The sequence below is a fragment of the Haliaeetus leucocephalus genome, unplaced genomic scaffold, assembly GCF_000737465.1.
Source record: "Haliaeetus leucocephalus isolate CR32 unplaced genomic scaffold, Haliaeetus_leucocephalus-4.0 Scaffold170, whole genome shotgun sequence".
NCBI classification, from domain to species: Eukaryota; Metazoa; Chordata; class Aves; order Accipitriformes; family Accipitridae; genus Haliaeetus; species Haliaeetus leucocephalus.
In genome coordinates, this window is record NW_010972606.1 from 295,960 (window position 1) to 310,470 (window position 14,511).

The 14,511-nt window shown below is 45.3% G+C and overlaps 1 protein-coding gene across 4 annotated transcripts in view; it reads left to right on the plus strand.

Moving 5' to 3' along the window:
* The first annotated feature begins 2,873 nt into the window (after positions 1-2,873).
* Positions 2,874-14,511, plus strand: part of PPFIBP1 (PTPRF interacting protein, binding protein 1 (liprin beta 1)) — a 55,019-nt gene continuing 43,381 nt past the window's right edge. For 3 of the 4 annotated variants that reach the window (XM_010563569.1, XM_010563570.1, XM_010563571.1), the window contains exons 1-2: positions 2,874-2,958; positions 4,987-5,192. In XM_010563569.1, coding sequence (XP_010561871.1) covers positions 2,895-2,958; positions 4,987-5,192 — 270 coding nt within the window. In that variant the 5' untranslated portion in view covers positions 2,874-2,894. Of the gene's footprint in view, positions 2,959-4,986; positions 5,193-10,758; positions 11,099-14,511 lie in introns of those variants that run through there. The other variant, XM_010563573.1, reaches the window with a different exon arrangement.

The window sequence follows — 14,511 nt, forward strand, 5'->3', positions numbered from 1 at the left end:
AGCTGTTTGCCTTGAGGGCTTTTTTTTCTTTCTATTTCACCTCTCCAAGTTTCTCAGCTGCAGGCTTGGTCAGGCTGCTAACAGATGCTCCATGAGTGTTGGAGGGGTTTTTGGAGATCACTGTGTTTGCATGGTCTCGCTTCACTATATTTTATCTTAAAATTTCTCACTGCTGCTCTCGGCAGCACAACTCCTTTTGCAGTAGCAGTGGAGGAAACACTGTAGACTGACATCTCTCCTTCCTTGGAGGTAGGGCCTGGTAACACTGGGGTAAATGCTGGAGGTCTCCTGGATGCTGTTAGTACCACCGTCTGCCACTGCTGTTCCCTTCAGTAGAGCTGTCTTAGGGATTTTTGATAACCATGGACAAAACCCTTGTTTAGGAAAAGCAAGGAGTGCTTTTTTTGGAAACGTGAGGAGTGATTGTGCCTGGATGAAGTCCAGGGATGGTGATTCTTCTGTGCCTGTGAGCTATGGCTTTATTGTGTAAATGTAAATTAGCAGTTCTTTGCTCCCAATTAATGTGTCTCCTTGACAGAAGGTGAGGAACAAGGGGTGCACTGTGAACAAATGTGATTAGGGAGCACTCTGTTCCTTAGCACGTTTTTAGCCTGCAGCTTGGCTTTGCCTAGGCGGCCGCCTCAATACTATATTTAATGCTTGATCATGAGCTGTGCTGAGCTTAATGATGGCCGAGGTGGGAAAGCACCTCTGGAGGCCTCCAGCGCACCCCCTGCCCAAAGCAAGGTAGCCCAGGGCAGGCTGTGCCGGGCAGTCAGTCTGTGAGTAGCTCCAAGGATGGAGACCCCAAAAGGGCAACTCCTTCCAGTGCTTGCCACCCTCACAGTAAAACCAATTTTTTTTTAAAACTTTTTTTTATGCTTAAGTGGAATTTCCTTTGTTCTAATGTGTGCCCGTTGCATCTTGTCATGTCACTGGGTGCCACTGAGAACAGTCTGGCTCTGTCTTCTTTACTCACCCCATCAGGTGTTTATGCACACTGGGAAGATCGTGGGCACTCCCGATTCCCAAGCATTAATTGGCTGTTGCGGGTTTGTGGATGCTTTGCGTTGTTGGTCCTTTTCCACTTAGAGCTGTGAGGAATCAGCATTTTGCCTGGGGCAGCAGCAGTCCTGGGGTTTCTCTGTGTGCTCTTTGCCTTCAGAGGGAAATCCAGCACAGATGCCCATGTTCACTAGGCTTCAGCAGGACCTGGTTATCCAAGCCAGGATATCCTAAAGGGGAAAGAAAGGACAAGACTGTCTTCAGAATTGTCCAAGTGAATGTGTTTGCAAAAGCTGTGTTTTCTGCTCATTTTTATCAGGTGTAGAGGCACCATCTTGAAGGATCTGCATATTATGGCAGGTATTGGACTGCTTGAAGTTTACTATTTACATTGTGTTTAAATTGGGGGGCTTCCTTCTTGAAGCTTGGAAGTCTTCAGTTATGATGCTACTGCATTTTTTAAGATTTGCAGTGCCTTTACTTTACTTACAGGTATTTTGACTTTTTAAAGTTCTTTTGGCTTTTCTGACTCTGGCAACTAAATAATAAAGCAAGGCATTTGTCAAAAGCACAGTAGTCTTTGTGCTGTCCTTCAAAAATTACCTTCGAGTTTGGACCTACTTTATGTAATAAAAGTTTTGATGTGGAAGTTTAAATGTTTGTTGGTGTTTTACCGTAGCATTTCAGCAAAGCTATCTGGCGATCTCCAATAAAAGCTACCTTCCAGCTGGGTCAAACCAATAAGGTGACTCGTAGGAGGGAAAATTCAGTTTATAATGTGAATTTTTGTTTTGTTTTGTTTTTTTAGTGGACTGTTTTCCAGGACTTATGCCAGAGCGAGTATGAACAACTTTCTTAATTGCTTATGTTGGGGCAAATGTCAGCAGTGGTGTGGCCTAATACAAAAACCAAATGGCAGGGTATGCAGAAGGTTAAAGCGAGTTTTCCTTCCTGGTGTTTGTTTAGCTTTGTTCCCTAACTGTATTTATAGCAGAAGTAGTCTCGCGTGTCCTAGATTAAAGCCACTGCAATCTGGGCTATTTCGGTGCCTTGTGTGTCCGTTGTGCTGGGGTGGAGGGGTCGGGCACACCTCTGACCTCTGCAGCTCCGCTTCAGCGAAGTACCTACGCACGTGCTTAACTCAGGATTTCGTGTGTGGTAGTTCACCTGCCCAGACAGCACATCGGGCAGGTTTGCTTTTCCAGGCTCTGCTGGAAATGCTCCTCTGGGGACCACTTCTGGCTTTCAAAAGTTTGAGGGTAGGATCAGAACTGCATCATTACGGTGTGAATCTCTGCTAAGCTTGGAGCAACGTTGTCGGGGGGATAGTCTGTGCGGGCATGCTATGTCTAGTGAGTCCTGGGCATTTGAGATATGCTGCCTGTAGGTAAATAATTGCATGCCCAGGGCTTCTGGATTGTGAGACATCCAGAGATCTTGGGCAAATGGTCAGGCTCCTCTTTTTCTGTACCAGCAAATTCCTGGGGAGAAAAAATACACCAGATAGACTTGTGCTTTGTTGCTGAGTTGCAGCTTCCTTTTAGCGATGAAAGGCCTGTGTCTTCTATGCAAGCTTCCCTGAAGTGCCGTGTGGGATTTCTGGGGTGCTCTGTGGGATGCCCCTTCAGTGGCACGGACCTGCGGGCTTTGATTCTTTGATGCCAGTTCATGTCTGGTGGTGAACAACTCCAAGTCTTGTGGTCAGCAAACAGTCCCAGTCTACCTGCTGGTCTGGCAACGGTGGTGTCTGAATTCAGAGAACATGCAGTGAAATGAAATTCTCTCTTGCAGGTTGAATTGCAGACTTGAGGCTCTGGATCTAACTCACACTACCGGTGTTTTATTGCTCCTTATGGTGTAGCTGGTGATCGTTCCTGAGAAGAGAGAAGATGATGAGTGATGCAAGTGACATGCTCGCTGCGGCTCTGGAGCAGATGGATGGCATTATAGCAGGTAAACACTTGGGGCAGCTTGTTCATTTAGCTGTTTCAGTCCTCCTTTGTCATACCTGGAGGGCAGAGTTTCAGGCTGAGAAGGGAACGTGTTTGGTGTCTTCCATTACAGCTCAGCGACTACAAATAAATGGAGTAGAGGGATTGCACAGACTTTCACACACAGACATGGCTAATTTTTAGGGGCTTGTAATTTTTCTCCTAGCCTCTATCAAAATGCTGCTCAAAGTGGCTGAGTGATGCAGTTCAGCTGGTGCACACAGCACCATGAAAGCCAAGGACAAGGCATGTTTCAAACCAGGCTGAATGTGTTTAAAGAGCTGCTGCAAGGCGGGAAGAATAAGTTTGCCTAATACTGGCTACTCTGAACTTCTCTCAACTCTACAGAGTTAAAACATGAATCGAATTTTCCTTTTTTCAAAATTGGAATGCTCTGTGTCCAAACATTTGGTTTGGACCTGCCTTGAACATTTGAGGTTTTTATAAGTACTTGTAAATTGTAAGTGGACCAGGGAGAGGCATCACAAAGTATACAGCCTCTGCTTTTAAGTTGAGTCTAGTGAGTTAGAAAATAATATAAGTACACAACACAGAGGAACAAAGCAGCAAGAAGTTAATAGTTTAATCCTATTCCAGCAGAGCTATGCAAACAGCTACCCAAACTGAAAAAATATTCTGCAAGGATAGCAACACAGTTATAAAATCTTTAAGAGTTCCACTTAAAATAATTTCCCTTAGGGAAAAAAATGATCGTACAGTGCGTGCTTTGTTTGAACAATGACTTTTCTCTACAGTTTTCCTAAAGATATTAAGGACACATAGCAGGAACACATGTAAAGTGGATTCAGTTGGATCATAATGATCTCTAAAAATACATATAAGCTGTGACTTTAGTCATTTCCATAAGTAGATACTGGTATTTGGCTCTGATCATGTATCTGTGTTTCCAAGAGCCTAAGTTGGTTATGGCTGGATGAGGTTTAATACAAAAATAAAATGTGATGTTGGGATGTTTAAGTCACCACAGACTTCGTTTACCCATGTGTCTGAACAGACCTATAAAGTAATGTAACAGGGTTATCAACTCCTATGCTGCTGGGGATTTTTTCTGTTTATTTTTTTCAAAGGGAATTAGCAGAATACTTGCGTTTTTGTGGCTTGCCAGATGAGGTGAATGAAAGTTCGTGGAAGTGCATATATGGCATATCACTGTAGTTTCCAAAAGTTGACAGTACGAGTGATGCTCTGTCATGAACACGTCTCATTGTGCTGAGGCATTACAGTATTAAGGTCACAAATCAGTGTGCTGGAATTATAGTTGGAATTAGCTAGGCTGACTATAATCAACCTTAATCCTGAATTCATAGTTTCCTTCCTTACTTAATATATAGCAACTTTTAATGTTGGTCAAATATATGTACTGTGAGTTTATGCAAATAAGAGCTTTTTTCTTTATTAACATGCAAATGTCAGTGCTACCTTGTCATGTTGGGTTTAAAATCTATTCTTGTGTAGAAGTGATTTGGTCTTTTTATTTATCTTCATATTTTTCTTTATTCTTTTTAAAAAATTCCAGTGCCTTGGAGCAGCATAACATACTCCTACATGAAAAATGCAGAGCACGGTTTCCTCTGGACACCGTCACTGTCTGACTTGGGTTACGCAATCCCTACAGGGTGACTAAAGCATTAGCAGAGCCTGTTCCCCCCACGATACTTCCCACCTCTGATACACCCGAGGAGCAGGAGCCCAGCCCACGCCTTGAACCCGCGGGCACAGTTGTGGTGTACGCATCCTCTGTCGGATCAGCCCTCCTCATTCCTGCTGGAGCTTCCACCTCTGTAGCATGCCAGCAAGGGCTTGCCCTTCTCCAAATTGTTGTGTGGTGCGGGCGGAATCGAGCACCAGCGCCGAGTTTGGTTCAGTTAAATGCCTGCTGGGAGCAAACGCTGCCTAGCACTTCTCAGCCTTGCTGTATGTCTGACCTGCTTGCCTCGTGCCTGACCCCGTGCGATTTTGCTCCCTCCAGGTTCGAAGGCGCTGGAGTACTCCAACGGCATCTTTGACTGCCAGTCCCCCACCTCCCCCTTCATGGGGGGCCTGCGGGCACTGCACCTGGTGGAGGACTTGCGGGGCTTGCTGGAGATGATGGAAGCAGACGAGAGAGAGGGGCTGCGCTGCCAGGTCCCAGACTCAACGGCGGAGGCTCTGATCGAATGGCTCCAAAGTCAAATGGTACAGTCTTGCCTTGTTTCACCCGTAACGCACGCGCTTTTTTTGTGTGTTAGATAGGCTGGCTCTGGCAGCGGGGCTGTGTTTTATGCAGGCATTTAAAAGTTTTAAAGTAGGTTTCAAAGAACCAAAGGGAAGAGATTTTGGTTTGGAGATGCTGCTGTGGGGCCTTGGAAAAGCTGTTGCTCAAATACCTCATGCAATGGGTTGGCCTGTACTTTCTTTGATGTACCACCATGCCTCAATCTAGGGAGCAAATATTTTTGGTAACGAGTTTCATCTCAGAGGGTTGGGGAAAGACATTTTTATAGGAAACAGATGCTTAAATGGGGAGGGGGAGTTGTTTTCAATATGAACTTTTCACTAAAAAGCATTTTTGGCAGCTTATTTTCTACAAGGACCCATGTTGTTACTGAGCTTCCTTAACTGGTTTATAACAGAAGTGAGTGGTATAAGCTCAGCATCTCTTTAATCTGGATACCAAACCAAATTTTTATTTTCTGTGTTTGGCAATCTGCCAGGTTTTGTCACCTTGCTTTAAAAATACACCAAAATATACCCAACAAGGCTGTTTTTTCCCCCAAGACTTGCTTTTCCCAAAAATTCAAGTATTATTATAGCGGAGGCTACTTGAAGACTACCCTGGGAAATAAAATGTTGTGCTTATCAGAAGATGAGTTACATGGCATCATTTCCGAAGGACCCACTGGTTTTGCCTCCGGGTGCCCTGTGACTGGTGACTTCCTAGCAGGGCCAAAGACAAGTCCCTGTGCTCATGGTCTGTGGCAGGGTTTGCATTGTGGTAGTCCAGGTGTGCCCAGGTTTTGGGAAAGCTCCAGCAGTGGAAGTCAAGACTTATTTCTAGAGGCCATGCTTCAGGTTTTAAGTCAGTCTCTAGCTGTTACAACAATGACAGTGGGTGTGCGCTTCTGCATATTTTGCCAAATCGGTTTTACAGCAGTGTCCAGGTCCTGTTGTCTCATACACTTGGTATTGGCCAAGGTAACACCGTGCTGCTGAAATGAGGATGCCAGATCTGATGAAGTCTGGGTCTGATGCAGGACAGGCCACCGTGGTGGCTCTCTGTTGCACCCTATGCCTTGCTGCTGTTGGGATGGGCAGCCACCGTCGCCTGGTCCCTTCCCAGGATGGGCATCACACCCCCTCAGAAAGGGTTTGGTCACCCTGGAGCCACCGCTGATCTTGCAAAAAGTGCTTTTATCTTGATAAAATGGATTTATTTGAGCGCTGAGTTGCAGCCCAGAGTGGCAGGTGCAGGACTGCCTGCCAGACTGGTGGCTGGGGCTGGCGCTGGGTGACCTGACGTCCCATCCAGTGGCACAGGACCTGTGCACAGCGCGGTGGGAAGAGATGGGGACCTGGGCTCGCTTCTGTAGCTCTTGCAGAAAGGTTTAAGGGGAGAGCTTTTTTTTTTCCCCCCTTTGCTTTGAACTACTCATTTGAAAATGCCTGAAACTTAATGAAGCACGTGGGAGCTTTCCCACTGCCTCCAGTGGGATTTGGATCTCGCCCCCGCTGTCAAAACATGGCAGCCAACGCTGAGATCAGGAGGAGGAGGCGGGAGTGACATTCGAGTCGGATCTTTAAAACATGCAGAGTTCTCGCTAACATCAGCGTTTCCTTCCTGCGTAATGTACAGCAGTGAACATCGCTGTAACTAGTCTCTGCTCTGTGTGGAGCAGAAATCGAGGAACATAACAGGTTTCATGCAGGTATGGCCTTTATAAACAAAAAAATGATCATATGACAAATAAACAGCCTTGGGAAATTAACTGCTCCCCATGGAGTGCACAGACATCAGTAGTCCATGCTTAGTGATGCTGATCCACAGCACGTTATTCTGGAGTAAAGGGGCCCAGCAGCGTGGCTGGAGGCTGCAGTGCCTGTTGAGATTAATGAAGTGAAGGCCAGTCATTGCCCCTTGTGATGGAAAATGTGTGATTTAGGGATGTCTGGCTGTTGGGATCTGGAACGAGGTCCTTCAGACCAGTGTGATACGGCTCACTGCATGGCAATGAGACAGTAATGGTTTTCATTGCAGCTGTGGGCTGAATCCGGGAAAGGACGGGCTCTGCTGTGCCATTCAGCTTAGTGCCTCCTGAGCACTGGAAAAGATGTGCAGGGGTTGTGTGTACAAAAGATTGCAGAAAATGGCTATTCCATCTATGCTTCTCCTCAGTCTGCCTCAAATTATTCCCCTGTACTCTCTGGTATTCTTAAAGCCCTTAGTAGGAAAGACTGAACGTTACACTTTGTACTGTGCTACAAAGCAGGGGACTTGCAGGTGTCACCAGTGTCGCTGGTCCCTGTCTGAGCAGGGAGGTGTTACATGAATTCCCCAGATGATTTGCAGGAAGGCTTTCTGCAGCTATGCCCACCTTACCAAGGAAGGGAAGACACCTCCTTGGTTTGAAATTGGTTTAATCTGCCACGCATGAAGTAATTGCATCCACCGGGCTATTCCAAGCTGGTGGAACTGGTGCGTGACAACCCATCCAAAGCTGTAAGCAAGTCTCTCGTGTCTCAGAGGAAAACAAAAATAGTGTTCACTGCTGCCAAACAGTGTGTCACAAGAGAAAAATCCTTTCCTGGCCCCTGCAGGGAAACTGCTGATGCCCTAGTTGGGAAAAGGGTCTGACAGCGGTCTCCCAAAGTTGCTCGCTTCTGTAAAATGAGGCAGAGCATCCAGTTTTGCCATGCCAGAATTAGCTGCCCCGTGTCCCTGTACCGCTTTTCTTGGTGACCGCTTCCTTTCTGCTCCTCTCGGTGTGTTAGACAAGTCTAGGCAAGGACCCAAAAAGGGCCAACGAGTTAAAATGCCTCGTGCTGATTTTTTTTAACCAGTGGATGTCAGATGGCCACGTGACACCAGAGTGCGTGTACAGAGCCCGGACATCTGGCAGAGCTCTTCCAAGAGAATCCACTGGATGGTCCCCACGGGGAGTTCAGAGAAGTTGTATGGGCAGCTTTCTGCTGCACAAATAAGCCAGTTTAACTATAACACATCATTTCTAGTTGTCCATCTACAGCTGTCTGTGTTGCTGAAACCCTCCCCGTGTCTCCATGTGCAAATGGAGGGCAGGTGAATGTCATGGTTAAAATTACAAACTAGGCCATTTGTTCAAAATCTGGAGAGGGACTGAGGCCTTTTCTAAGCTCAGACGTGTTGGGAGTGTGTGCTTTCACTGGGGACCAGACCTGAAATCTATAGCCAGATCATAACTCTTCCAAAGTTTTGGAGTTTTTTCAGATTCCTCCCAATCAACAGAAATTTTTAATGTATTCTGATGTATACTTTAATAAAACATGTGCTGTACTCTGTGAAACGGAGCTTGTGGCTTGAATATAGACAGCGTGTGAGTAATCTGTAACATCGTCACCAGTAACAAGACCATTTTAAATGAAACTTGGCCTTTTGCAAGACCAAGGCAGCCCTGTTGTGTCTAGCTGGAAGTCGATAGATCCTTCTCTTGAAGAATATTTCTCAGAAACCTTGCTCCCAGTCATGAACGTTGCTCCAGTTTTTCTTCAGTTGAAACAAACGAGACAGTTTTCTTTCAGGTTATTATTTTTCTTGACAGTGTTTTTTTAGTGTTTTTTTAAAAATACATCTTATGCAACAACCTTCCCAGAAAGAAGAAACCAACTGTGTCTTGTTAAAAAGGAGGGTGAAGGGTAGAAGTGGGTGGACAGTCCCTTCCCACACCTCAGAGCCAGCTTCCCCTGATCTGAACTTGTATATGTGGGTCCTGTTGTGTGCCTTCTCCTCTTTAAAGGATGTGCTTCTGGAATGAAAGAGCCAGGATAATACTTTAAAGTCCACAGCAAGTGCAACTGTGGTTTTAGCTTTGGAAGTGACTTTCTGAATTTGAGAAAATATATATATATATATAAAAAAAAATATTTTTTTTTTTTTCACTCCAGAAGTGAATTTCTGAAGTTGGCTGTAAGATCATTAAAGCAAAACAAACTTTATGGTCTCCAAAGGTTTCTTGAAGAAGATTTTTGGCTCATTTGAAGATGATAGTTAGTTTGAGCTGTGATACCCATAGTGGCTTGTGCAATCCAGAGTGTTGCTTCTGTGAATAGCAGATCTGTGATCTCACATTCCAGCCTCAGACTTTGACACTTCTTCAACAAGTTGGTTCTTCCAGAGAGTGGCTGGGAGTAATGAGAGTTAATAAAAGGGGATATTAGATTTCAGAGAGAAATTTTCCTGGCTGGATAAACATAGCTTGTAATCTTACAGGATATGTTGGCCTATTTGGACAACAGGGTAATTCCCAAGTGGAGGAAGCGGTTTGGTTAGCCAGAAATCATCTCACATTTCCTATTCATGGAAAAATCTTGTCTTCAAACCAAAGTTTGTTGTTTGATTGTCTTAGTGTGGGTGTACTGTGCATTCATTTGGCTCTGCTTGTGCTTACGTTGAGTTTAGCTATGGAAAGGTCCTATGGTAATGTGCGGCACAGAGGTGTTTACCACCAAACACCTGTTTGAGATCCCTCCTCAAGTTGCAATATGAAAGGTGCCTTGTGATACCATTTCAGCCTGTCATCATAAACTGCCTCCTGGCAATACTTTTTGTCCATGAGAGAGATCTGCCTCTCAAAGTTCTTGAAACACAGGACCCTGCTTCTTGCTAAAGGTGATCATCCAGACTGGTGTGTTTTTAACACTGGAAGATAATACGGGCTCATTTATAGCACGTCTTGGCATCTTCATGCATTGTGGATGAGTTCATCGGCAGTAAGAACAACCCCTGCGGTCCTATGCTGGACCGTAGGGCAGCGCTGATGGCAGAGCTGTTGAAAGTCACCGTTCCTAATCCAAAATGCATCAGTCTGGCTTAAAAAACTCAGCTTCTGCTCTGCTCTTTTGTTCTCGGTTATTCAGTATTCACGTTTTTGAGATTTTTACGTATCAACGGTAGTTGTAAACGTTTCTTTTTTATTATTAAAAGCTGTGGGTTTTGAGATAATCACAGGACTCCCAGAGCTAGGCTCTGTGGTCAAAAATACTAAGGATTTGTTATGCTGCTGCTGTTACTGGGTAAACTGAAGCTTAAACGTGAGGACAGAGGTTGGATGTAACTGTTGCATTTTACATCATTTTTAAGTATGACATAAACTTCAGACAAGCCACTCGTGAGACCTGGGACAGTTGAGTCAACTCTTTCCTTCCTCTCTTTCTTGGTGCCTACAAGTGAATTACACGTGTTCTTCCAGCTTTTACAATTAATCGCCCACCAAGAAAAGAAAATTCCCTCCCGTTTACCTCGTAGTCAGGTGAAGGGATTGGAATCGCTCTCTTCTCACGTGTGTTTGCGCCGGATGATTTCCGCAGGGCCGGCAGGCTGCGAGGAGGGGGTTGCGTTGTTCGGTGAGGAGCGGCAGCGGAGGCGGCCAGCTGCCGCCCGCGTGGGGCTGTCCGTGCTCCCGGTCAGGTTTACGCAGCTCTGCGCTCCCCTGCCTGCATCCTCATCTGCCTTGCTGCCTGGGCTTTGTGTGTCGGGATCCCGGCGGCGGCAGGCTCAAGTTGGAAGAACTCCCGGGCTTTGATGTGTTAATTCCCCAGAGGAGCCGCTCGCTCTGCCTGAGGAGCGCTGCTGCTTCACGGCTCTGCTTCCCACATCTCCCGCTCCGCTGCCACGTTCGCCTCCGTCCTGGGCGAGGCAAGGAAACCTGCCGTCGCTTAACCTCTCCGTCTGGGTTCAGAGGAGCCCTGACGGCACCGCTTGGCACGCCGGGCGCCTGCGGTGCTGGGGCTGCAGTGCTCAGCCTCGGCTGCCTGCCACAGTCGCTTGCGTCCTTCGGTGCATGAAGATAGTCATGACCAGCATGGAGTATAGCTGGGACATTCACGGACACTGCATCTGGCTAAATAAGGTAAGGCTATCGGTGTTTGTTCTGGCTCTTGCATCTCCCTGAGCGACAAGCCATAGCTGGGCAATGCTGGTAGGGAATAAGCATTTTGTCTTTCTCCTGTATCAGATATCAGCTGAGCTGCTGTTGAAGAAATTGAATATTTTGAAACGGTTGCATCTTCCTTATTCAACAGCCGTGTTGCTTATATTTAGAAAATGTTTCAGGTAAACTCCTCAGAGTGAAGGTCTGTCTGAAGCTGGTTTTCTTTCAGAATTCACTTTTATTGTAATGATTTTAAAATATAATGCAGTGGGGGGTTTTGAGTGGGTTTGTGGATTTTTTTCCCCTGCTCATTCTATAAGGAGGAACTAATCCATAAACTTTAGGAAAAGCTTAGCAGCAGGTCTGCCTGCCTGCTGCCAGACCATGTGGAGCAGGCTGCAAATATTCACAGCAGTGAGTAGGGAGGTGTGAAATGCAGGAGATGCCAGTTTTGGAGGGCAGTGGTGGGCTCCCACACAAACTGGTGAAACACTGGTACAGGTTGCATTCAGACAGACTTGACCGGTATGAATTTGGGACGGAATCGATACTTACAGAGGGTAAAGCTGTCACGGCTCTGTATTGCAGAGGAAAGGGTGGCGAATACTTTGCTTGGAAAACCTGGAGGCTCTGCCCGTGGCACACCAAGTGATGTTGAGGTAGCTGAGGCTGGAGGAGCCCCCTTGCAAGGGACTCTCTAAAACTGAGTGAACAAGCAGAACAGCAGTAGCTGTGCTTAACTAAGCGTAGGTAATGTGTATTATAATGATCTGAACAACATAAGCATGTTGATGAGCTCTAATTTAACTCCAGATGGTCAGGAGAGAGATGTCAGGGACAGCTCGCTTGCTCAACTGTTGACTGGACTGTGGTGGTCAAAACAGTCAGTGCAATCTGCCGTACAAGAAAATAATGCTGTGGAGTGGCAGCTCCTTCTATACAAATCAAATTGCATCTACAGCAAGAACAGTGTGATTTGTGCTGCTTATTTTGTCTCAAAAGCAGAAGAGAAAATGAAGGGAAATGAGGGTATCAGCTGCAGTAGGCTAAAAATGAGCTTTATTTTTTAAAGCAGAATTCAGCAATTGAGAGGAAATGGATTTTTTTTTTCTTTTTTTATTATTGGGAGGTTGAAAACAGCAGCTATTAGAAACTTCCCTGTGGTTTGGAATGTTAACTTGCTTCCACGGAACAGGGATTAATGACTGAGGGCAGGCAAGCTGTGAAAGTTTGGTGATGCATCTACTTATTACAGGAATAATTCCTTCCAGAGTAGTGTGGATTTTTACACTAACATGACTGCAGACAAAGCTTGCACACGTGTTTAACAGATTAGTCACGGATTGATCTTGCAGAATTTTTAAGTGCACTGGGTCTGATCTTATAAGGCATTTTAAGTAAATGCTTAACCTCAAACTTCTGTGAAGCCTCAGTGGCATTGTGACAACTGTTCTTTTGTTTTTAGGATTAAGATCGGTATTGGTAAATCTGCATTCTCTTCCCATACAATGTTTTGCAATTAATCCCTAAATTGAAAACATGTGCAAAGTCTAACTGCTTAATTGAAGATGGATTTTAAGTTGCTGATGAAAAAGAGCCTTCTTTGGAAAATGGCTAAGCTTGTCTTACACAGCTAATAAACTATGTTAATCCTGTATTGACTTTGATGATACAAAATTGATCTAGAACTACCAAGTGCCCCAAATACGCTTGTAGTTGCTGTTGAATCAAATATTTACTTTTCTTTTTTTCTTCTTTTTTTTTTTTTTCTTTTCAAAGTGGAGCCATTGCTCTGCAGGGTGAGTAGTTGCTACACTCAGTCCGAGGGGAGGCTGCGGGTTCCCACGTGGAGAGAAACTCCTCTTGAAGGACACATCAAAAGTTGCTCACCCAGGTTTTGCACACACCAGGTCTCCCGGCATCTTTCAGACCTCCCTGCAGCCCACTCCTCCCTGTTGGGGCTCCTTCCACCCCATCTCCTGATGCACTGTTTTCCCGTATCCAGTGTTTGGGCATCTTCCCTTTCCATTTCTCTTCAGTCCTGCTCACTGCCATCATTGCCCTGTTCTTTTTATGTGTTTCATCTCCTCTTTTCCTTCCTCATCTCTCCGGGAAGAAAATTGTGCCAGGTATTAACTTTTTACCTTTGAAAACAGCGCAGAGGAGAGATGCGGGAAGGCATCATGTAGCCATTGCCTGTGGGTCCCTGATCTCTGCACCACTATAGGAGATGCTGGGGCTGCTGCTCTGTGAAGTAGCTGCCATGGCCTTTCTGTGTTGTCCTTTCTCCAGCTCTCATCTTTTTGGCCGCTGAAACCAAAGTCAGTGACTTCCTTGCCTTTTCATACCTAAAATGAAGAGTTAGTCCCAGGTATTACACAGAACTTAACAATGTTTCAGGCAAAAAGCAAACTGCTGTTGGGTTGTACACAAAGTTTTCTGTTTTCAGTGGACTACAGAAGGTTTGTTTTTATGCAGATTTTACAAAATATTTCTGGCGACAGCCAGCAAAGACATCTTTGTATTTGGTTTTGTGGGAGAGCAGCCTTTACTCCAGTCCTGTTTGGGGTTCCCGATGCCTCCTCCCTCTTTCTTACAGCAATGTGCAGCTGCAGGCTGAACTCTTACTCTCTAAATGGTCCTATTTTAAAGCCAAGTATGATGTGCTGAGCAAAACAGGATTTTTTTCAGAAGCGTGAACGAGGTTTAACAACAAAGGTGTCTTGGCAAGATGCTAAGCACAATGACTAACATTCTACTTTAACACCTCGTTGATTTTCACAGCATCATAAAGACATTTTCATTGTAGTGTGAAACCAATACTTACGTCCCTGTATTTTCTTCACGCAGTCTTTGGTTTTAGTTAATTTGTGTCTGGTTACTCTGACCAGAGGTATCAGGAGGTTCAGTGGTTAGGGCACTGATGTGGTGGTTGGGAGGCAGGGAGTTGAGTCTGTGCTTTGACAAGGACTTTCATGTTAGCCCCAGCAAGATGGAGGGTTGTCTTTGCACCTCGGCTGCCTGCTTGTAATGAGGGACGAATATCACTTTCCTACATCAGACATGCACACTGGATTGATAAATGTGTTGTATATTACAAAATACGGATGCTGTTCTTATGGAGGCTGAGTGACTGACATGTACTGGAGGCCTTTAAATGAGAAGGGAGCTACAGAACAGCAAAAGTATGCAAAAACCTCGATTTTGTATTTCACATACAAGCCAAGTTACAAATTAAAGCATAACCTGCTAGTTGAGCAGCTAACAAGTTTATTTTGGAATCTGTTTGACTTCTTTCACCTAAATTAAAGTGTTACAAAACTGAAGATCTCACTGATATTGAATGGAAATCCTATGGCATGAGCCAAATTCTCATAGAGGTCAGGGGAAAA